The following is a 23,178-nucleotide window of genomic DNA, read 5'->3' as shown; positions in this document are numbered from 1 at the left end:
CACACCACACCCTGGGAGACCCCCAGGCACCAACGCGGCCCTCAGCGCCCCGCCAAGCAGAGGGCTGTCCCCCAACCTGCTTCCCCTCTGTGCACAGCGAGGGCGGAAAGTCGGACACAGGTCCTTCCAAGACAAGTCAGCACTGGCGGGGCGACACCGGGTGGGTACCCTGCACCCTGGCAGACTGGGAAGGAGGGGCCCCTCTACCAGACTGTCCCCATCCAGGTCCCAGCCCTGTCTGTCCGCCCAGCCCCAGCCAGGCTGGCTCCAGGTCTGCTTAGACTGCAGGGGACAGAAGACTGTCAGGATGGCTCTCCATTGCTAGGTGGGCCCTGCCCAGGACCCTTGGCCACCACCATCTGCTTCCAGGGAGGCACGAGCTGCTACTAACTAAGGCAGGACAGCTCTGAGTGACAAGGTCCTTCCCAGCCCAAAGTAACAAATGGCGTTTGATCAGAAAGCAGCACTTTGGGGTCCCTTTTTGGAACATGAGACAAAGTTCTGGAAGTCCTATTTTAAAGGAACAAAGAAAAGGAATTAACACGTGAAAGTGCTCGCCAGGTTCAGACGAGGGAGCTGCTGAAAGAATTTTATTTGTGAGTAAAACGCGGTTCACTGGAGGAAGGACGCAGGGCTCGCCCTCCCGGCCCGTGTCTGCGCGCGCAACTGCACTGCACGTGGTGACGAGGTTACGCTACAAAAGTGAAATTAAAGTCACTGCGTGTGAGGGACAAAGAAAGTGACAGCGGAAGAGTCCGTGCTTAACTGAAGGACGGCGCGATGGGGCCTTTAGCACACCTCGGCAACAAAAGGACACGAGAAAAGCAGCTTGCTCGCCGGTAAGCTCGAAGCGGCGGCCAGCCTCGAGTCCCGCACGGGTGTGCGGGCTGCGGGACGCGAGCCCGCGTCAGGTACCAGCTCTACCGAGGACCCCTCCCGTCCCCAGGGGGCCTGTCTGGGGAGCAGGCAGGCTTGCCCACACCTAGTCAGGCCGGCACTGGGCAGCTCCTGCAACGGGTCACCCTCGAGGAGTCCCCGTGGCCACCCGCTAGTTCCCACTGAGCAGCCTGATGCTCCTTCCAGGGATCTGAGTTAAGTGCGAACACTGGTGTGAGCAGGGAGGGCGGGCGTGGGGCACGGGGTCAGGTGGGGACCCCTAGGGCCGACTTCTGCCTTGAGCCGCCCTGGACCGCAGCCACGGTGTCGCTCGGTCTGAGTTACAGTAGGAGTAGAGCTCTCTCGGTTCTGAAACCTCCCCCACAACAGGTGACTGCTGCTCTGCAGCAGGCCCCAGAGAGAACGAAAGCAAAAAGTGGCCATTCGTATTCACAGAAGTGTGGGGTGAACTGCACATGTGCTGAAAGAAAATTCTAGAAAGGACTCTTCCCTTCCTGAGGACCCCAGTGAGTGAGGAGCTGTGAGCCCTGAATCGTTCCTGGCTGCGGGGTAACCGGTTAGACCATGCATAGGTGGCATTGGCTGCACACAGGCCCATCCGCTGCTGGGGTTTCCAGCTCGGCCCAGACCCGCCTCCCAAAGGCCGCCACGGTGCCCTGGGCCGCTGGCAGGCACACGGTGTTTTCACAGGACTGAGGCCTTGTGTGTGTGAACCAAGAGAGATCACTGGGCAGACAGCGCCGGCAGGAAGCTACACATCTGATTCAGTCACCTGAGACCTTGGGGTGAAGGGGAGCCTAGCAGACAGCATGGGTCACTGCACGACAGGAGAGCAAGAGGGGTCAAGGCCAGACCACAGAGCCTCCGACAGTCTGGCCAGAACCGTGGCTGAACGCCTCTCAAGAGCACGTCACCGAGGAACAGTGAGACAGTGCGGAGGTGGACGTGGGCTGGGTCTCCCTGGGACCTGAGGCTGAGGGCCGGGGGCAGGTCAGCACCCATCTGCGTGGGCATTGGCCATGGCGGGAGGGGGCTCTAGCTATGCGGAGGGGTGGGCTTTTTGCATTCCATTACACGAGAAGACAGCGGGGGGCACAGGCGGGGACGGTCCGGTGGCATGGGTCTGCGCGGGACGGGCCTTCAGGAGTCGCCCCTCTTCTTGCTCTTCTTCAGGAAGGAGGGGGTGCGGAACTTCTTCTTCTTCTTGGACGGGGACTTGCCTGGAGACCCATCGCTGCCAGGATCCACGGCAGCCCCGTCCTCGGCCGCTGGGGAGGCAGCCTCTTCAGCCGCCTGGGCTGCGACCGGCTCGGGGCTAGCCGCCGCGGGGGGCCTGATGGGGCCGGGAGGGCCACGGGCTTCACAAAGCCCCTCTTCCTCCTCCTTCTCCAGGGCTGGGAAGCCAAGCGCTTCTGAAGGCTCATCAGGGGACAGGTCGGGGAGAGTTGGCTTGAAAGTGGCGGCATCACTGTCGTCTCCGGAAGCGGGCTCCTGCGGCAGGTCTGGTGGGCGGGGTATGAGAGACGGGGTTAGAGGGCCATTGGCCAGATCGCAAAGGGGCGCTTTCAGATAGGCAGTGCTCTGTGCAGTAACTGCCACCATACTGACTCCAGGAGTTTTCGCCAAGACGAGAATAAGAAACTTTATTCTTATCAAGTTCCGCTCTATCAGGTCCGCTCTATTTCAAGGCTGGATGCAGTTCATCCTTTAAACGTAGACTCCACTCCATCTTAGGCTGGTTTTTAGCTCCTTGTGGAAGCATGGGGACCAAACCAGGCTCGGTCACAAGCCTCAGTCCCCAGAGTGCTTAAGGCAAGCAGGGGACGTTTTCAGTGAACAGTGTTCTGTGTTAAACACGTGAGACGAGGTTTGCTCTAGACCCCTCGGGCGCCTCTCAGCAGCTCTGAAACTAGGCCTCAACGATGGTCCACAACACCTGGTCTCCCCCAGGAGAAAACCATGGAAAACCATGAGTTAACTCCCGGACCCAGGTGCAGCGTCAACATCGAACAAAGCAAAGCCGCGTCCCACACGTGAGAATTCTGAGAGAGACGGACTGTAAGGTAAGGGGCAGGGGCAAAAACCAAGCCACTCATCCATCTGAAGGTGGAAACAAAGAACAAAACCGACTTGTCTTAAGGAAACAGCCCGAGGGCTGGCTCGCAGTGAAGGTTCCCATCACTATGAGGGGGAGAGAGGAGACTAGTTTTGCAGATTTTTAAAAATTGGCCTACAAAGTTACAAGCCACTGGCAGTTTGGGCAGCACCAAACAGGTTAGCACTCATTAACATCAGGTCACGCCAAATGACGCCAGGGGACAGGAGCTGAGTGCAGGGGAGGACGGGTCACAGGAGGTGGGGTTGGCCTGGGCTCAGGAAGGCTGCCGCTGCCCCACCCACCCCACCTGCCCACCCCTCAGAGCCTCGCTCTGCCCCCGGGGCGGGAGGAAGTTAGGATTCGCTTTTCAAAGCAAGCAGAGGTTGCCTGTGGGTGCTCGGGGAACTTTTATCATTGGACCAATGATATCACTGGACCCACTTAGATTAAGCTTAAGCACAGAGCTCAAGCAAAGGTCCAAACCATTCGACCCCCATGCAGCAGGTGGCATAACGCCACCCTGTCTAAACCTCGTCTAGATTTGTGTCTTCCCACCGAGCAAGCTCGAGTCTCAGAGGCTGAACAGACAGCACACGCCTCTGGGACTTAGGAGAGCCAGAGGCCCCTCAGCACTGGCTCCTCGCTCCGAGGGAGCCTCGAGGGCAGGCTGTCCCCTACTGCCCCCAGCTCTCGGGTGACCGAGCCCCTTCAGGAACTGCCCAGAATGGAGGGGCTGGGTGGGGAGGGGGGGCAGGGGTCTGCTTTATTTTGAATAAACAGAAAACGAAACTTAATAAGCAACAAAGCAGCAGGAGAACACGGCAAAGCACGGGGAGCCGGTGAGCAGCAGGGCCACGGCGGGCGGTACTTACTAGGGCAACAGGTACTCTTTAGCACATCCGCCTCCTGCTCGCAACGCAGCCACGAGAAGAAAAAAGCACAGGGAGAGAATCTATGCATCCAGTCACAGCCACCGGGTTACAGAGGAGAATGGCCAGGCCACTCTTGTGGACACGGAATGGGTTGGAAGGTGAGCCGCAGGCTCCCGACAGACGTGAGGAAGCATGACGTACAAGACCCAAGGACAGACACACAGGCCACACGCCACAGACATGCGGTGGGTGGTCTGAGGCCGACGGGGGGTGAGTGCTCTGCACGGACTGGGTGACGCAGAGGTCGGACGCCCCGCCGCCCAAGGACAGCAACTCCAGAGGCGCAGTCCGCGCACAGTGGGCTCAGGAACGGGCAGGCAGTGGGCAAATGGGCATCGTAAACGAAGGTGGGTTCCAGTCCCCGAAGTCTGTCCTGCCCGCTGTTGTGACAACTCACTGATGACTCTGTGTTGCCTCAAGTTCCCCAGGACAGAGCCAAACCGGAGCAGAGGCAGCCGGGTCCGTGCGGACGCTCACGGCTCCCTGAGTGGCAGCTCAAGCACCGCCACACGCCGCTGCCCTCCACTGACCACGACGTGCAGCTCACACCCCCGCTCTGTGGACGCCCGTCCGCACAGGGCCATGCACCCCCTCTGCCAGCAGCCTCGCCCCGCCCCGGCCCGGAGCTCACCTTCCTCCAGCTTAACAGGGGTGCTGGGGGGAGTGTGCGGAGCGGCAGGGGGCTCCGGCGGACTGCCGTCTCTCTGCTCTGTCTCGTCCAGACTCTCTGCAGGTGAACGGAAGGTGAACGGCAGGTGAGAAAGAGCTATGCAGACACAGCCACGGGCCTTCACCGTCCTTGAGGGGAGGCGGCCCCCCTGCCCTGCCCATCGGCTGTCTCGGGGAGACGGGGCTTGGGGAACACAGCCAAGAAACAAGAAGGGCACGCAGCCATCTTCACCCTCTTCTGAATTTCTCCCCAGAAGAGGGTGAAGTCAGCCAGTCATCACTGGGATGTGGGTCTGAATTTCAGAAAAGTTTAACTAACTTTGGATATAAAATTCATTTCTATTCTTATTCCTAAGACAATCTGTCGGCACCGCCTCTGCAACACGCTGTGACTGGTGACCCTCTCGCCGGTCCCCTCCTGTCATCTAGTGAGGTACCCCCTCACCCCGTCCTCACCATCCAGCCTCTCCCACTGCCGAGCCAGCGGCCAGGGCCGGAGCCCTCACCCTCCTCGCCACCTCAAGGGAAGTTACAGGAGCATTACTTCGCTTTTACCTTTTGACGGAGAACATTTTCCACCAAAAGTTTACACATGGCAATCGTGTGCTCTCCTCTAGGTCACCATATGCTGACAAGGACGGACCAGGGGAAACACTGCAGGACCCACGGCCCAGGATCCAGAAAATTCCCAGTCTATCTCTCATCAGGAAGAAATACACACTGACATTATCCTAACTCCCTAACTCTCCTCATTTAAACTTTCATATCAATAGCTTAGGATATTTTGAATGAGCAGCTGCAATTAGCAGGGCCTCTGATCTCACAAGACACACCAAGGTACCTTCCTAAGCCTCGAGCCTGCAGCTACCTCCCTGAAGCCAGGTGTCTATCAACAAAGGCCTTTACGCCTCCTACCTGAGGCCCAAGGTTTTCTTTCCTCCTACCTACAGTGCTGACCTTGACAGGCAGCTTGAGTTTTACCCGCAGCACATGACCACCGCCTCTCCACCCCATGCCGAGGGCCAACGCAGGCCAGGGGCCTCCTGGCCGAGCCCCTGGCCGGCATGCCCAGTGCTGACAGCTCTGTGATCACAGACCATGGTCACAGCTGTCCCCCCACTCCCCTGCTGTAACATCCCTCCTGACGGGAGCCTCACGTGAAGAGGAAACTTGTGTGTCTTTTGATTTGACTCAAAAGAAAAATCCAGGCTTCCCAGACACCGAAGGGTCCAACGGCCACACACTCACACGTGCGCAGGACCCAGGGTTAGGCCACAGGCCCAGCGGCTTGGGCCCCTACGCCACCCCTAGTTCTTCCCCGCAGGCAGGCAGTGGGGGTCCAGGGAGACCATCGGAGTCAAGAGCTCGTGGCACTGGGAGAGCGACCCACTGAGTTGACGTGCACTGACTCTTCATTTTAATGCACAACTAACAGAAAGAGACAGGTACTGACGGCGTAACAGGCTGAAAACCAATTCAGCAATAGCTTTCCGCACAACTCAAATTTCAGCGGCAGCTACACGCTGCATCAGCTGCTCTAAACGAGAATAAAAAGCTGAAACAGGCAAACCAGAGGCCGTCTGAGGGGCAGGACGCAGTGCCCAGGGAACTCCGCCATGGCCCAGGAGGGGACTCACCAGCCTGCGTGCTGCGGGACCTGCCATTCCAAGAAGGCGGAGTCCCGGGGCGGACTGAGGGAGAAGTGTGGTCCACACCCCAGAGCTAAAGCTTCAGGGCTGCAGCTCAGGGCCCTGGACACAGCAGTGTGGGGGCGCCTGAGCCCCAGGGTCTTCTGGCACACACTGCCTCGTTCTGGGGAACCCGCTTCGTCCCTGACTGGTGGGAATGGGCCCGCCTCTCAGGGTCACTGTGAGGACTGGATGAAAATACACCTGTCACAGTGTAACTGCTCAAGAGTGACCAGCAGGCCTTCATGAAGGCACACGAATCTAAGGAGGCTTCTTCCCAGTGAAACTTCCAAAGAAAAGCGCCACAGGTCATAGTGCTAAAAGACTTCTTACACGACACTGAGGCTGGCTTTCTCACTAACGGTCCCGGATGAACGTCCTGGTCCCTCAATGTGGACGGCAATCCAGCTGGAAGGAGGAGCATCGCCCGCCGCACCCCGGAGCTCCCGGATGGCAATGCCGTGGGCGCCACCGGCCTCTCTTCTGCCCCGTTTCACCCCCATCGTCACGACGGTTCAGGCCCGGCCTTGATTTGGCAGCGGCACTCAGGACAGAGGGGTGCCACCCCTCCACGTCTGTGACACACACAGGCTGTCTGACAGTGGTCGCGTGGCGCTCCCAGCGTCTCTGACACGTGTACTGGTGGGTCCCTCCTAATCAGAGCACGCTCAGCGTGTTTAACGTGCTTTGGAACTGGCCTGAATGAGTGGGGAGGGAGCGTGTGCTGAGTGACATCCAGCCTTGACCCAACCCCAGGCTTGTCTGTCCTGCAGGGGCCTATTCCCTGGACCACCCAGTCGCCACCGGGGCACAGAGGTGCCGCCACGCTGGGCCGGCCGCGCACACTCACCTCCGGGGCCCCTCTGCTTCTGCTCCACCTCCCTGCGGTATTCCTCCAGCTCCCGGTCCGTCAGCGCGGTGAAGGGGTTGGGGCCTGCGGTACTCACGATGACGTGGGGCTGGTACTCCTTCTCGATAATGGCCTTGGAGGCTGTCACCAGCTCCCCCTGCAGACAAAGAGGGACACTGGGTCTGTGGGAGCCCTGCCCCTCAAGGACGCTCTCTCCTCCCAAGCCAGGCACAAACAGGGCAGGGACGGCAGACAGCCCCGAGACACAGCAGTGTCACCTCGGGCGCTGAGGCCAAGCTGCAGCCCTGAGAGGATTAGAGTTTGGATGCGACAAGGCAGATGTGACAGACTGAAGAACCCTCGGAAAGTCCTTGGGCTCCTGAGGCCAAGGTGGCAAAGTGCAGAGCGAGCGCAGAGCACCTCGAGGAGAGTCCTGTGTCCTGACGGGGAAGGCAGAGGGGACTGCTCAAGTCGGCACCCTCCTCACAACATCAGAAAATTTCACAGGGGACAACACTCAGGGCAAGTGTGCTCAGAGCTGCTTCCTTCCACGAACACAGGGAAGTTCTATTCTTCTGATTATGCATTTAGTTTACAACCACCTCCCAAGACAGTAAGAGGTAACAAAACATCCCAAAACACCAACGTTTGAGATTTTTGGAAACTGAGAATTCATACAAAAGAAAGGAAAGCACTGCAGACACAAAGGGGGCACACAGGCCATGTCCCGTCTTCTGGGGGAGGCGGGCCCAGCAGGCAGGTGCAACGGGCAGGGCAGGGAGGGAGGGCCAGGCGTGCAGCCCTTGGGGTGTGGAGTCCACCCCGCATTCTGTGCGCCACGCAGCTCAGGCTACTTGGTCCCAAGTGCTCTCAGGTTCATTTTTGAGAAAGTTATCCAGAATGCACACACATGCCCATTACTTAATGAGTTTCCAAAAGCAACTGAAAACGGGAAAACCCAAAACCCCTTTGATGCCAGGCCTGGTCCTTCAGTGTTCCCCTCGGTGAGGGACAAACACTAGGCGCAGACACTGTCCCAGCAATGTACACAAGCGACAGAGCCAGACCGAGGCCCGGGGAGCCTGGCTGAGCAGTTCCTGTCCTGTGAGCTGGAAACAGTGTCTGGAGCACTCCATGACTAATCAGTGCCAGTGACACAGACCCCAGGGCAGAGAAGGAGAGGACCTGAGGGAATCGGCAGCCTTCGTTCAGAGAGCCTCGCGATTTCAGATGACCCAGATGGCTGAGGCTAAGTCTCTTTTCGAGCAGGTGACCCAAGGTCTACTGGCTTTTCATTCAGAAGCAGCCCTGCCTCCCCGAGATGGGACCAAATCTTCATCTGACACTCGGCAGCTCTGTGGCTCAAGGCCAACTGCCATCAAGACGAGCTCTGAGCAGACCCAGGGACAGAGGGGCCCTGCCAGTCTGGAGGGCAGGGAACGGGGCGACGGCAGCGCTGCAGAGAAGCAGCCGCGTGGAGCGCCAGGGCCGAGAGACCAGGACAAGCGAGGCCACTCGCCGCGCCCGGCCACGCGGAGGCCCCTGGGGCTTTCCTCACTCCAGCCACCTGCCCTGGGCTCAGTCACCACTTCCGCACCAGACGGGGGCCGCTGCGTGGAATGACAGCCCCGCCCAGGCGGCGACCTGACCTCTCTGAGCACCAGGTTTTCGCTTGTAAAACCTACAGATTTTAATTTAGATTGTGAGTGCAGAGCCAGGCACACACCAGGTGCTCAACACCACGCTCATCGCGCGAGTCGGCCTCACATTCCAGTCGTGCAGCATGACAATGGCGGCGGGACACGGCCCTGAGTGAACAGGGGGCGCAGAACAGGGAAGTGTGGTGCACGCGCCGGACAGCAGACTCCTTCCCCACCCAGGCAGCTCTCAGTGGGCACTTTCGCACCCCAGTCTCTAATGGCTCAATCATTGGTAATGAAACCCAGTGGTGGCCAAAATGACCTCAGGTCACACATTGGCATTCGCAACGCTGCATCGAGCAAGCCATCCCTTCTGGACCTGGCGCTCGGAGTTCAGAAGCAAGCACCTGCTCACCTGCCTTACTGGGAAGAGGGCGTTTTTAGGACACTAGCATAGTCCTTTTCACCTGGTCAAGGAGAAACTCAACTTGCCAGTGAGCAGCGCCACCTTCCAAAAGGAGCACTGAGGGCCACACAAAGGCGTGGAAACAGCACCATTCGAGAGCCTCAGAGGAGTCAAAGCACGTTCTAGCCATAACCGGTGGGAAAAGCCCGAGATGCAAACGCGAGCACCCGAAAGAGGGCGGGGGAAATGAGGTCTGGGGCAGGATGCGCACAGGGCCGTCCTCGCCGGGCTCAGTGCGCAGTGGCTTCCTCCGCTAATCCCTTCGGGACACGTCGCTCACAGAGCCTAGTTTAGTGCTCAGGATGCAGGACTTGCCCAGAATCCCGCTCCTACAGGCCTCATCCTGCCAGCCGGTCCAGGGACAGGGGCACATCAACACTTCACAAAGCATTCACGGGTGACTGTGATGTGCGTCCAAGTCTGAGCACTAGCCAGAAAAAAAACAAAACTGTGTGTGAATGAGGACCGGCCCGAACAGTACCCCTTAATACAGGGAATAAGCAGCGTGCCCTCTAGGCAGCCCTAAGGAGCTACAAACGGAAGCCACAAAACGCAGCACAGCGCCAAAGAGACTGGACGAGTCGGCTCTCGCCTGCAGAGCTGTGCATGGTAGGCCCTGGGCACTCCCGGACCCGATGCACCTTCGCACACCGAGAGGACGAATTACGAACCACCAAGGTCACAAGGGCTTACAGCCCAAAGTACCAAAACATGAGAAACAAGCTGACGGGGAGAAGCATGCATCTTTCTCTCTTGTTCTGAGTTCCTCCAAGAACAGTAAGTAGAAGAACAATTCTAAGGACAAGGGAAACCAAGACCCAGTCAATTAATACATAAATATGCAACATCATGGTATTAGCAGGGATTCCAGGCAGGAGTTTAGAATCTCTGGTACGAATCTGCTTCTCTCTGGCAATTGTAACGTCGATAAAATGATACTTGCACTTCACTAGAGGTGCATGAACTGAAAGAGACGAACCCTGAAAATGCCCTCTGAACACATGGCAGAGGTGACTAAGGCCTGTACCGTGCGGTCAGCCCCCTGCCAGACACCGCGCACCAGCAGCCTGAATGCTCACAGCAGGTCTCCCTATACCCGGCAGGCCACACAGGACGGGTTTCCCAACCGCCGGACACGTAGGGACGCGTGTACGTAGAGGGATTATTAACTCTGGGTTTCAGATCTTCATAAGTCTTTTTCCCCCTTGCAATATTAAAAAGAAAAAAATTCTAAGTTTTTTTTAAAAGGTAAAAATAAATACATTTCAGCAGCAAGGGCTGAGAAAGACTGCCTGCTTTTCCAATCCTCCGAAACGGCATCTTTCAGTCATACGACCTGACTGCCACGTTCATCACACTTAGGTCACAGCTGGGCAAGCGAAGGGAGGCGGTCGCATGGGAACGCTGACGCTGCTCACGGTCTGCACCCACGAGCCTTCTGGGATTGGTGTCCGGTGACAGGCAAACCCCCAAAACCCCACATCATGCACTGACCACAGTCACATGCAGAACTTCAAAAATGCACCACATGGCTGAGAATGGTCACCTCTTAACATGAAATGCTTAAAGTTATGAAAGTAATGTCATACCAAATGTTTTAATTAAAGAACAAAGTGGGCAGAACAGAACCTTCTACAGTCTCACGAATGATTTAGAGACCCCGTTTATAGCTACTTGGGTAACTAAGACAAAGCCTAGCAAGAGCAGACAGGTGCGGGACGGGCAGGCAGAAGGGCAGCGCGTGCCGACAGGTGGTTAAGGGGCAGGGCAGTGAGTACCTTTCTAACAGAGAGAGACTTAGCAGGACTAAAGGTCTGCTCTGTGAGCTCGAGCCCTTCGATTGTCTCCGTACAGTCAGACAGGGGGGCGTCCTGCAACAGTAAACCGAGTCAGCAGAGCCCGCCTGGCCCCGCCTGGAAGGGCCGACCGCGCGCGCACAGGCTGGAATCAGCTGAGCGCATGCAGCAGAGCCGGCCGTCGCAGCGGACGAGGCGGCGATGCAGTGCAACGTGCAAACAGACCACGGAACCAGGGCCACGGCTGGCCAAATTCACAGAATGCAGCGACAGTCGCCTGCCCTGCGGAGTCGTGTGCAAGGTTTCAGAGGTAACCACTTACACGATTACCTTCAACGTGCCATGAGGCACAATCCCTTCACTGAAACGCAGGAAAACGTGGACCGCATTTACAGGTACCCTCTGCGACCACTTTCCCCAAGCAGCACGTTGTTGCAGACAGCAATATGTACAAAGACGGACAGAAGTCCAGGAAACCCACCCTCCTCCAGCATTTTACACAGCACACGCCACCCAAACCCAGAGAACTGCTCCCAAGCGGGCTGCCCGCTGCCTGCACACAGGCATGCACTACATGGCACGGGAGAGGGGCGGGGGGCAGCCCCAGGCATGCTCGCGCTTGGCCTAACTGGAGCAAAAGTGGCTGGGTGATTTCTTATCATGAAAATTTTTAACAAAGGTAACGAAGGTTGCCTAGAACACTTACCTCTCAAAGTCATTCGCTCCCAACTTAAGAACAATTTTGGAGCGGATGGTCATCCATCAGAGCCACCACTCACTAATGTCAGAGACAGTCTGAGCTCTCACCTGGACGAGGCTCCTGTCCATCACTACACCACACAAAACCTGGGACTGGGGCCCGGCCGTCTTAATGTCCTGCAAGTTCTGCTCTCGGATCTGAGGATGGCGAGAAGGAGAAACATGTCAATAGCACAGAGATGACTGGCCAGGGCTGCGGGTCACACCCGCGGCCACATGCCACCTGCATCCCTGCTCGGCCCCTGCCCCCGCGGGGTCCAGTGTGACTCCCAGCCTGCTGGATGGTGCTAGTCAAGCCCGCTCAGGACTGCATGGGTCTGGGGAACAGAGGGCCCGTTCCTACACGTGGCACCTTTTGGATGACTTGGGCACGCACTCGCTCAAAGGGAGATGTTTCCTAGGTGCCTGTCTTAGGTACACTGTGAACATAGGTGGCTCTCGTGTTCTGATAGACCAAATGTTCCCAACTCTCCAGTGAACCCTGAAAGGCAGGGGCAAAGGCTGTCCTCGCCAGGAACCAGCTCTGTAGCTTCCAATTCTGCCCTGCTGTGTGAGCGAGTGTCAGATCAAGGACCACAGGGCCCCAAACCGTCTGCTCCCCACACGTCACGCTTTGTCGGGACAAAAGCAGAAGCCGTGTAGAGACAACCTCAGCTGCAATAATGGTGGCAGCGGAAGCCGCTGGCCAGAGCGAGCACCCCCACCCACACTGCCCCTCCGGCACTCAAAGCCCCAGCGAGTGTGCACCCAGCCAGCACGCACCTTGTTCCTCATCTCCTGGACCTCTCTCGGGTTCGTGTTCAATGGGACAAACAGGTTAGGGACAGCAGAGGTGGAAGCTCTATGTCCATCCTCTTTAGTCCACTGAAATATCAAGAACAGTTGAAAAGTCAGAATTGTGACAATGAAAAGTGGCACCACAGCATTCAATCTGTCCAACGTATCTCACATCTGGTCATGCACTGAACGTCACAGACAATGAACCAATGACCACACTCTTGCGCCACCGCAGCGGTCGGAGGGGGCGGGGCATGTCCAAACAGAAACCAGTAATGGTGGAAGCCAGCGTCACGACTGAGCAGCAAGGGCCCTTTAGAAAGCCCAGCTGAAATCTAGGGCAGGACACAGGCTGACGACGGAGCTATGCCTCGTCATTCCCGTGGAACAGCCAGTGGGGACCCCCCAGAGCACACTGGTTCACCACTCTGAGAGCCGTCAAGACCAAAGCCAGCTGGAAGCATGAAATGACAGGATCATGGGAAGCGATGTGATGTGCTACCCAGGTGTAGGGAGAGCCGGTACTGTGAGGCGAGAGTGGGCATCACCAAAGTTTTGCATTAAAATAAACGACAGCATCAGAATGCACTGTTTAGCTATTTTAACACAAGAAAATTACTGTATGAAAACTTACACAGTAGCTACCTGGTGGAATAGTTTGGTGATGTCAAATATTTTATATAACTTAGCACTTTTGAGTGTTACAAAAATATCCCAAACTGAAGCGCTGCATGAGTTCTCACTAGAAGGCTGTTTTAGATATCAGTGCATATCATCAGCACACTGAGCCCTGCACATTTTGGGGGGGATCTCCAATCGAATATGAGATTTTTAACCAAATTCTAATTCTTAAGCATGAGTAGGCACTGAACATTAAAACAAGCCCATCTCGACAAATGTTATGCTTTTCGGAATGTTTTCAAGAGGCAATAAGCTATAAACCGGAAGACTTAACAGAAAGCAAAAGAACTGGCAAATGCTTAGCCACTGCGAAGACAGCGCGATGGGCATGGAGCTATGAGATACTCACTGACGGTTATCTTCTCAGCTAAAAATAACTCCAGCTTTTCATTAAAGATAATTTTAGTCAAAACATTAAAACCACCACCTTTAAGCGTGAACACATGTGAAAACTTAAATGCAGTTGTAAGTTAACATACCAACCTGGGAGCACCGCACGGGCCTCGTATCACTCCAGAACAAGAAACAAGGTCAAATGCTGAACAAGGTCCCCTTCCCCGCACACACTGACTGAACACCTAAACCACGGGGCGTTTTCCGGGCTAACAGCAGAGCGCTCAGAGCTGCTGCCACCGTACGCGGTGGGAAACTTCGGCACAGCGTTCAGCACTGCGCACTGATATCGTTAGCAGAAAGTCGTTTAGGCCCTCTCCTTGAACAAGTCAAATAAAACTGAACAGATGACACAGAAAGAAAAACTGGGAGAGCGGTACGGGGGTGGGGGGTCGGGGGGCGGGAGCAGGAGGGCCGGAAGGAGGTGGGCCGGGCTCAAACACTGAGTCACGGCCCACGCGACACGTCTGCTCGTCTGCTCGGGCGCACAGCGGCTCTCCCACTCTGTGCATCAGGAAACCAGAGCCACCAGGCAAGACGGACTTCTTTCTTTTAAACAAATCGGAAGTGACAGCACCGTTAGGAGGGAACCCGAGCCCACTCGCTGACTTGGTGCCTCCATCAGGGCAGCTAACTACTTCTGTCCGCACTCTAGAACTCGCCATGCAGAGGTCCCCGCCTTGGTCTCCTCACAAGACCCTACTGCAGGGCCGGGGGCTGGCAAAGGCTAGGTGACAGCAGTGAAGACTGTCTTCAGGGACACCGCGGAGCATCGGACCGCGGGGCATCTACAGAAGTGGAGGGCGCCCGCAGCGACTGTCACTGGGGCCTGCAGGTGGCCCGGCCTGCGCTGCACTTGGGCCATGCCGCACCCAGCAGGAGTCAGGAGACTCACCACGATGGCCGTCTACTCACATGCAACAGTCCATGCAGGAGGCAGCTGCTGAGAGCGTTCGGAGGCTTTGGGACAGAAGCAGGGAAGGAGGCCAACGAGAGGATGAGGGCCCACCGAGAAGATGCCCAGGAGCCCGGAGGGAAAACTGCTTAAGAAACCACTAAAGACTTTCCAGAACAGACTTCAGTGACTTCACGAAAGCACTGGAGTTTACGACACTGAACAAACAGGTTTATGACAGAACTACCTTTTCGTGCATGAAGTGTTAAGACTCCTCAAACACAGTTTGAATTAGATGAGTTCCTGCGTTTAGGTTAACATTCAGCAGTTAATTAGTACTTTTGCTATGTACGGAGTTAGGCGATGTCGGAATGACTGGAGAGGCACCACGTATCTTAAGCAGTTTGCAGAGGGACAGCACGACTCAAACTACAGCTTGACGCGTACAGCGGATCTGGGTTCAGCTAACGGTTACCGAGGAAGGCTCGCCTCGAACCTGGGTCAGAAGGGCTGGGTTCCCAAAGCCTCCGAAGCCCAGCTAGCCAACTTGCTCTACATCATCTAACTATGAACAGTAAGTAGGCACAGACCAAGCAGTTGGTAATACAGCTTGGCACGCAGACACCGGACGAGAGAGACTGCAGCAAGGGTTTCACGTGATCGTGTGTAATGTTCGTCCACACCTTAGTCTTCGACTTGGGGCTGCTTCCATTCTGCCCTTCCTCAGAGGCATCGTCGCCCCGGCCAGAGTTCAGCCATCTTGTCTTCTCGCGTTGCTGCTTCTGAAAACTGTGTCTGAGAGGGGAGCAAGTGCCTGAATCCCCGTCACTAGCAAAGGAGTGACCTGCGACACCAGCAGGGACCTCGGCGTCACTGCATTTTTTAGACTTCTCTCTCAGAGCCGGGTATCGGTAAGGGTAGCCAGTCCTGTAACCCTAGGGTCCAAAGAGAATGAAAGACAGTCAATATTCCCGATCTCAAACAGAGTTTCACTTTGGAAAACTGTGTGGCAACAGTACAAACGCTGAACCCACGCATACCCTTCGACGCGGCAACTCCACTCCTAGGCACGCGCGTGCCCAGGGAGACGTGATGTGTCCACCGACACGCGAGTGCAACACGCTGACCGCGGCACTCCTCCCGACAGCCCCAAACTGGGAACGACCTGGGAGCCCCCAACAGCAGAGCGGCACGCCAGGGCGTACCCGTGAAACGGAACACGAAGCAGCGTGAGAATACTCGGCCACCAGGTGCGACAGGAGGGCGACCCGCACAAGCGCGTTGCCACGTGGAAGACACCAGATGGGAAAGGACGTGCTGTCCTGCTCCATTCAGACAGAGGACAGAGGGAGCAGACCAACCTCCGACGTTAGGAGACAGGAGGGCAGTCACCCCGACACAGGCGACACGACTGACAGGGGAGGGGTTCCCGAGGCGCTAGTATCGTTTTTGAATATTTAAGTAGATGTGCTCTCCTGTTTATATTTAAACAAAAAGTTCAAAAAAAATTTTTAAAACAGGGCTCACTCGCTGCTGGCTCCATACAGATCACAGTAAGCCACCTACTCAGTGTCACAGTGTGAATACCACGACATCCTTTAGGGAAGCCGAGCGAGCGCACCTCCCGACAACTGGTTGTCTGCAACGTCACTTCACCTCTGACTACGACCTCACCCGAGCTCAACCTCCGACTCTGCCGTAAGACCACTCATGATGTTCCGACACACGTGGCTCCTGCCCTGCGACACACGTGTGCGCGGCTCTGTAGCAGCACTGAGACCGCCACGAGGGACCAGCCTGCTCACTCGCCCCCATAGGCAGGAGGTCCGAGGCAAGGGCGGGTCTTACTCATCCCCACTGGCAGCCTGGCACTCGGCAGGTGTGGCAGACTGAGGGCAGGGCAGCTCCAAGGTCACCACCTGCTGTACCGTCCTTCCCCCTGGAATGTGGGCGGGCCCTAAAGTAGCTTGGGCAAAGACGACGGGATGCATGGCGTGGGCACAGCGCACACCCCACGAGTCTCTGCATCGCTGGCTCCGAAACAGCAAGCTGCCCTGACTGTGGCTGTGAGGAGCTGACCTCTGCCCAGGGCCTGAGTGCACCCTCCCCGCCCAGCCTCCTGAGGAGGGGCCGGCAGTCGACAGCTCGACGGCGGCCTGAGATCCTACGCGAGGGCCGCGCTCCGCTGGACCTGTACACCCGACCCCTGGTTTCCTATCTGGACTAGGCTGTTCAGCACCCTCACCAGGGAGGACGAGGCAATTCAGATCTGAAAGGGTGACACCGGGCTGGTCACAGCACATGGGTCATGGCCTGTGCCCGCTTGCCAGATCTGCAGACACATCTGCACTCCCCTCTCCCCTCAGGTGCTCCCCCTCTTTGGGGCGCCCGCATTACTAACCATCCTTTTAGCACGTTAAAAAATGGATGGTATAATCCAAGACTGTTGCTGCTGTTTTTCTCCCTAACTGTCCTCAGAGAGAGAGGTGAAGGTCTGCACTGGCCGTTTCTCCATCTGGGAGCACGCTTCGTTGGAGAATGAAAATCACGACTCGGCCTTCAGAGAAACACGGTTCTCATGAATTCCAGCTTCTCTGGCTGAGAGAGCCAGGACTCGAGGAATCTCCATGACTTCATCAGGGTGAACCACCCAGGACATCACAAAATTTTACCCTGACGGTGGGGGGGAGGGGGGTGTGTGTGGGGTGTGTGGGGTGTGTGGGTGTGTGTGTGCGCGTGCGTGTGTGTGCGTGTGTGTGTGTGTTTATTCTCCCCCTTTAAATGCTGTCAAACCGAAATGAGAGACATTGCGCAGACCTCAGTTAAAAATTTGGATTCATTTCTTCCTTCAGAAGCTGGACTCAAATCCTGATTTTGTGAGAAATTCGGCATTTCTTCTGTGTATGTTAAAATGAAATCTCTCACACTGAGACTCTTCAATTATTCTCTACCCTACTCACTTATCAGCGAACACATACAGCTGATCAGAACACTAATTAAAACACGCACTGTGATCAGTGATCGCTGTCCACTTTACTTCTTATAAACTACACGGCTTTCTAATGGTAAAATGCTACTACCAACCCGTGCACATTAAGGATGCTGAATCAAATACCCTTGTTGTAATGAACGTTTCACTTATCAGTCTTTCATCCTTTAGTTTTCTCCCCATCAAATTAGAGGTAATTTTAATATCTCTCTCCACTTTCCGGACCATACTGAATGCACGAGACGGGGCGAGCTGATGTTCTTGATTCTTGTTTCCCTTTCCTGCTCCCCACCTGACTTTGAGGTAGCGGAGCAGTGAAACGTCACAGTATTTGCCAAGAGGAGAGAAGGAGGACTGTAAGACTGGGCTATCACAGCGCTTGTCATCTTGTTGGTCCCCCGAGAGTACCTGACTCCCGATGCTGATGCCTGGGCCCAAACCTTCTCCAGGTGAGCCCTTTCTGAGGTTGCATCATCCTGGTCTGCCACGTAACTCCCTCTGCTTCTCCCATCTTCCTGGTAAGCTCTGTCCCTCTTCCTGGCTGCCTCTGACCAATCCTCACCCACGCCCATCTCTGCCCCTGCAGCTCGTCATGTTCTGTGAGGGCAAAGACCACAAGTCCTGGCTGCAGCTGGGATTTGTCATTTCCCTGACTAGGCTATAAATTCCTTAAGGGCAAGGAATTTGTGTCCTGCTCACCGCTCCAGGCTCCAGAGCAGTTGGTTAGGCGATGTAACCCATCTTCAGATTCTCGCTCACTGTTCCCTCACTGACCGAACCTGCTCCAAGACAGGTCCTTGCGTCCATCACTTAAAGTCAGGGCCAACAAGGTGGACTCCCTGCAGCCCCTCTGAGAGGTGTGGCAGTGCAGCATTAAAGGGCCTTGCTGCAGAGCTGTGTGTCTTGTAATGCGGCTGCTTCGACCCTGAGGCTCTGTTCTGATGTATAAGAAGCCTGGCAGGACCGGGCACGGACCAGGAAGGCGCCCTCCCGCTCCCCGCGATGTCCTCAGTGGTCCTCCTGCCTCGGGCTCGGACGCCTTCCTCCTCCCAACTCCACCTATCGCGGTTCCACCTGTTCTCTGAGGTCATTTCCAGGTGCCATCTCCTACACAAAGTCCTCTCCCAGATCCTGGGGAAGGATGACGCCCTCCCTCCCTGGAAGCCCCACCACAGACCACAGCCTGTGTGTACTGCGGCGGCACCCCCGCCATGCTGAGAGCTCTGCCAGCACAGCTCCTGCACTGTGCCGGGCTCACTGTCCCTGCATAAGGACGAGGGTCTCCCGCACAGGAAATCGGCAGCAAGTGTCCGTGGAACACAGTACTCAGCCCCCAATGGCTAGAACTTACTGTTAACACAAACGAAAGATACTTGGCTAACTGATTTATAAAGTGCCCCTTGAAAGCTTGCATGTGGGACAATGAGTGCTGAGCGCGTCCTGCTGCCCTGGGAGCTAGTAACCCGGCAGCCTGCTGTGGGGCAGAGCCGTCTCAGTGCCCCTGTCCCCACGGAGGCCAAACAGGATTATCTTTAAAAACAAAGTAAGACAAAAACCCACACTCTGTATGCTGGCGCGACGTGGCTTGGAAGCTGAGCTGCCCTGGTGCCGCTTCGTGGCGCTCACGTGGGGGCGCTCAGACACCGCCTGGGGACAGCACCTCACAGCACTGTCTCGCCTATGACTAAAAACACCGACACCTGTGCTTCAGAACGAAACCTTTACCATCAAGTGGTAGCGGCGTTCTTACCAGATTATCAAGCATCCGCATGAGGGCTTCGAACTCCTGCTCACCAATCAGCCACTTGGGAGGTGATCCGCTGCCCTCCCCTGCCGGGGACTCCGGGGAACGGGACTTGGCTTTGTACTTCCCAGGATCCAGGAGGACTAAGTTGTCTGGCCCTCCTGTGCTGGCCAGAGTTCGAACCTTTTCCAAAACAAGCAGACACTACAGTTGGAGCGCCTTAGAACAAGGGGGTCGGGTAACTATCAGAGATCTCTTAAACAGAACTGTAGGTTTCAAAAGAAACCAAAGCACCGAGTGTAAGAACAAAAAATGTAGGACGAACTGTGACAGACCCATCACAAGGGTCTTCTCAGAAGCTTTCCTTCAGCCTGACAAAAACGTTGGGCACACACTTTGGAGGAGAAAGAGGAAGCAAAGCACCTTTCGAGATCGTATGAAGCAGACTGAGGACCATATCACCACAGAGACGCAGGCTGTGGCACCAGTGGGGAGACCAGATCTGGCTTAAGCGGCACGCACAGCCTTGAGACTGCGAGTAAGTCTCTAGCTCTTTGCACCTTCTTTTTCAAAAGGAGTGCCATGAGGCGCAACTGAAATGACGTGCAATAACACACGTAAAGCACCTGACACCAGGCTGACACACATCAGTACTCCATAAACGGTAGTGACTTGAGTATTTGAAAAATAAAAAAATCAGTCTACGGCCACGCCACCCTGAATGTGCCCGATTCATCTGATCTCGGAAGCTAAGCAGGGTCGGGCCTGGTTAGTGCTTGGATGGGAGGCCACCTAAGAATACTGGATGCTGTAGGCATTAAAAAAAATTTTTTTTTAAATAAAGAAAAAAATCAGAAATAAAAAGCCCAGTAATCATTTGCCAACCTAAATCAGTAAAATGGCATTTGCCCTGGTCAATTTCCAAATCCATGAGCTCATATTTGGCAGAGAGTGTTCAAAGACATTCCTGCAAAACCAGTAGCAAAACTCTACGGGAAGCCCAGAAACCCCGACATAAAGCGCAGAGCGAACATACGGCACCACTCACCTGGATCTCACACGCAACCACGAGGTTATGGATGTAGTAGAAGGCCTCCTCGACGCTCTCTCCGACAGACACGAGCCCATGGTTCCGGAGAATAAGGACCTGAAGGGACAGGAAGCTCACGGAGCTGGGCAGGGAGACCGACCCTGTCACTGTCCTCCTCTTCCCTCTATAACCCGATACCAGATTAGATGGCTACTGACCTTGCTTTTAGGCCCCATATTTTTCTGAATTAAAACTTTTTCCTCCTCGTCAACCAGAATGCCATGATAATCATGGTAAGCCACTTCTCCAAGGGAAAGCGCCTCCGGAGAGATGGGCAAGAGGCCGCATTTCATCGCCGAGACCTGGAGAATAAGCAGCAGCCATGAAGGCAAATCAAGAGTAACATGCTGACTGCTTTTTCCTCAAAGAATAAAAAAGGGGAACAGATTTTATTTTGTTCTAGTCTCAAAAATAAATGAACCTGTGAACGTAAGATAAACTTTACTTCTAGGGGCTTACTCCCAATCTACAGTTAAACACCACTTGGCTGGGGAAGCCGCAAATAAATCTCACATCTTTCTGGATTTCTGCCACAGTGACTGTCAGCGCCACGTGAACTCAGACGTAATGGTCAAATGAGCCCTGGGTGCAATGCCGGGAGAAACAATGGCTCCCTGTGACATGAGTCTCAGCATCACAGAGAGAGGTTCTGAAGGGCTGGAAGGTTTTTGTGTACTTTGCATCTTAGGTTGTAGGTAGGACTGAGACAGCTGAAAATTAGATAAAAGCAAATCTATAAAAGTTTAAGGATGACTATACTACATAATTTCTCAATATTTATTTAAGTAAAAAATCTAAGTGTTCATAAAGCCTTTAAGTTTCCTTAATTCTCCCAAACTGACTTCGAAGGTCCTCCGTCCAGATTAACAATCTCCAAAGACTCAAATGTCTATAGGTAGAAGAATTCCATACAGAAAAGTTAACATAAAAAAGACAATACCATATTTAATGCCTTTCATAGTAACAGCTATGAGATTTCCTTACCTCTAAAAAATTTCCTTACCAAGTAGTAACTTTGATAATTATTAATACAAATTACATGATAGCTGTTTGTAAGCACATTCCCAAATGTACCTTTAATAGTTCTTTAAAATGCATGGGCTTTTTTTTAAACATTGACTCTTTTGTAGTTGGAAGAGCATGCATTCGTTTAGGGAAAAAACCACATCGTTCCGAGAATGACATATCTAATAAAACTCTGATGCTGCTATCAAAAACCACATCTTCAAAGTTAAATAAGCAAACCAGATCTCTCATTCATCCAAACAAATCAGTACACGTTGACATTAAAACATCAAGATAGATTAAAATTCAGCATTACTCAATCAATGAGGTCATCTGTCAGACAAATAACCCCGAAGTCATTAACATGTAAAACTGGTGACACAAAACCCATTCTGCAGAGTCCCAGAGTGTTCCCCTTTCACATGACTGTACCAGCAACCAGAACGCGCATGTTCACACTGAGGTCAGGGCTTTGTCAGGGTGACCCATTGGCACCAGAACGGCGCAGGCTCGGTGCTGGGCTGGGACGGGATCTTGGGAGGCTGTGGGCTCAGAGGCAGCTGTCCAAGGGCCGGCACGGTCTGTGCCCTCCTCCCCCGCATCCCCCCCGTGTCCTCTTCTGACTCTCCGGGCCGTGACCCAGCCTGGGCTCCGCTGGCTCCAGGCAGCGCATCTGCGGGGAAGCTGCCCAGAGCTGCTTCTAGGCCTCTGCCTCTCCCTCCCTCCCTCCCCAGAGCCCGGCCCGCACTCCGCAGTCGCACTCCGCAGTCCGCTCCGGAGCCCACAGCACCCTCACCTACCACCCGTCCTGCCTTCCCTCTTCTTGAACAAGGGTCTCTCTTTGACCGCTGTCATTCAGCACTTCCCAAGTCTTAAATACACTGAAATCTGACCTCCACCCTCACCGCTCAATGGTTTTCTAATTTGTAAGTCTAACGAATGTTTTCAGACTGACAGGTTTTTCTAAATTAGACAGCGTATGAACCCCTTAAAAGAAAAAAATAGTCTTTTAAGAAAGTCAAACTTAGTGAGAAAAAATTTTTTTCAGCCAACAAAATTAGGTTTACTGACTTACTGCAACAGGAGCGGGCACTTCAGAGGACCTGTGAAGTGCCTCTTATAGAACAGCTCTAGAGCTGAAGTCTCTACCAGCACAGCCACACTCACCGCAGCCCCCGCTGGTGTGTGAATGTGCACAAGGCACTTCACGTCGGGTCGTGCAGCATAAATGGCAGAATGTAACATGAAGCCGGCCTGATTTATTCCCAGGTTAGTGCTTCCACGGTCTATGATATCTCCTTGCAGACTGACTTTCACCTGAAAATAAGAAAACAAAACTTTTAAATTACCCTAACTAGAAATTATTTAAACCAAAGTTAAAAGTGTTCATAACTAATTTTAAAGGTTTTTCTCTGAGTTCATCACACAGAACACAGACCTTTTCCTCCTTCTTGGATTTTACATGTCTAACGAGATTAGAAGGTGTTTAATTATGTAGTGTGACCTACACGTACGTGACGCCCAAGAGGCAGAGGACGTTCTTACCAAACTGGATGCAGTCACTTCACTGAAGAGAAGTCCAAAAGGTACAATGAGGAAGTGTTCTTGCTCGGAGCTCACTCTGGTCTGTGGGGAAAGGACCGAGTTAGCTCAAAAATGCAACTGAAATTATCTGCATCTCTCTCCAGTCCACCAACTCACAGGCTGTTGGATAGATACACAACACGGAGCATTTATTATAGTAACTTATCAGGTACGTAAAGTGCAGCTTGGTCACATGTGTGATAATTAACTTTATAAAGAAAACAC

At 54.5% G+C, this 23,178-nt stretch overlaps 1 protein-coding gene and 1 pseudogene across 10 annotated transcripts in view; one reads left to right on the top strand and one right to left on the bottom strand.

Annotated features, from left to right (window-relative positions):
* Positions 1-545: 545 nt before the first annotated feature.
* ADD1 (adducin 1) overlaps positions 546-23,178 on the bottom strand; it is a 45,583-nt gene continuing 22,950 nt past the window's right edge. For 2 of the 10 annotated variants that reach the window (XM_023519687.1, XM_023519686.1), the window contains exons 5-16: positions 22,915-22,995; positions 22,537-22,686; positions 20,523-20,666; positions 20,323-20,421; positions 19,281-19,457; positions 15,132-15,476; positions 12,558-12,659; positions 11,844-11,933; positions 11,019-11,111; positions 7,135-7,291; positions 4,559-4,654; positions 546-2,399 (exon numbers count right to left, since the gene is read on the bottom strand). In XM_023519687.1, coding sequence (XP_023375455.1) covers positions 2,038-2,399; positions 4,559-4,654; positions 7,135-7,291; positions 11,019-11,111; positions 11,844-11,933; positions 12,558-12,659; positions 15,132-15,476; positions 19,281-19,457; positions 20,323-20,421; positions 20,523-20,666; positions 22,537-22,686; positions 22,915-22,995 — 1,896 coding nt within the window. In that variant the 3' untranslated portion in view covers positions 546-2,037. Of the gene's footprint in view, positions 2,400-3,866; positions 3,902-4,558; positions 4,655-7,134; positions 7,292-11,018; positions 11,112-11,843; positions 11,934-12,557; positions 12,660-15,131; positions 15,477-19,280; positions 19,458-20,322; positions 20,422-20,522; positions 20,667-22,536; positions 22,687-22,914; positions 22,996-23,178 lie in introns of those variants that run through there. The other 8 variants (XM_023519688.1, XM_011373773.2, XM_023519689.1 and 5 more) reach the window with 8 other exon arrangements.
* Positions 19,974-20,091, top strand: LOC111728837 (annotated as a pseudogene).

The sequence above is a fragment of the Pteropus vampyrus genome, unplaced genomic scaffold (assembly GCF_000151845.1).
Source record: "Pteropus vampyrus isolate Shadow unplaced genomic scaffold, Pvam_2.0 Scaffold231, whole genome shotgun sequence".
In the NCBI taxonomy this organism is placed as follows: domain Eukaryota; kingdom Metazoa; phylum Chordata; class Mammalia; order Chiroptera; family Pteropodidae; genus Pteropus; species Pteropus vampyrus.
Note: the sequence above shows the minus strand (reverse complement) of the source record. Positions and strands in the feature narration are given on the sequence as shown.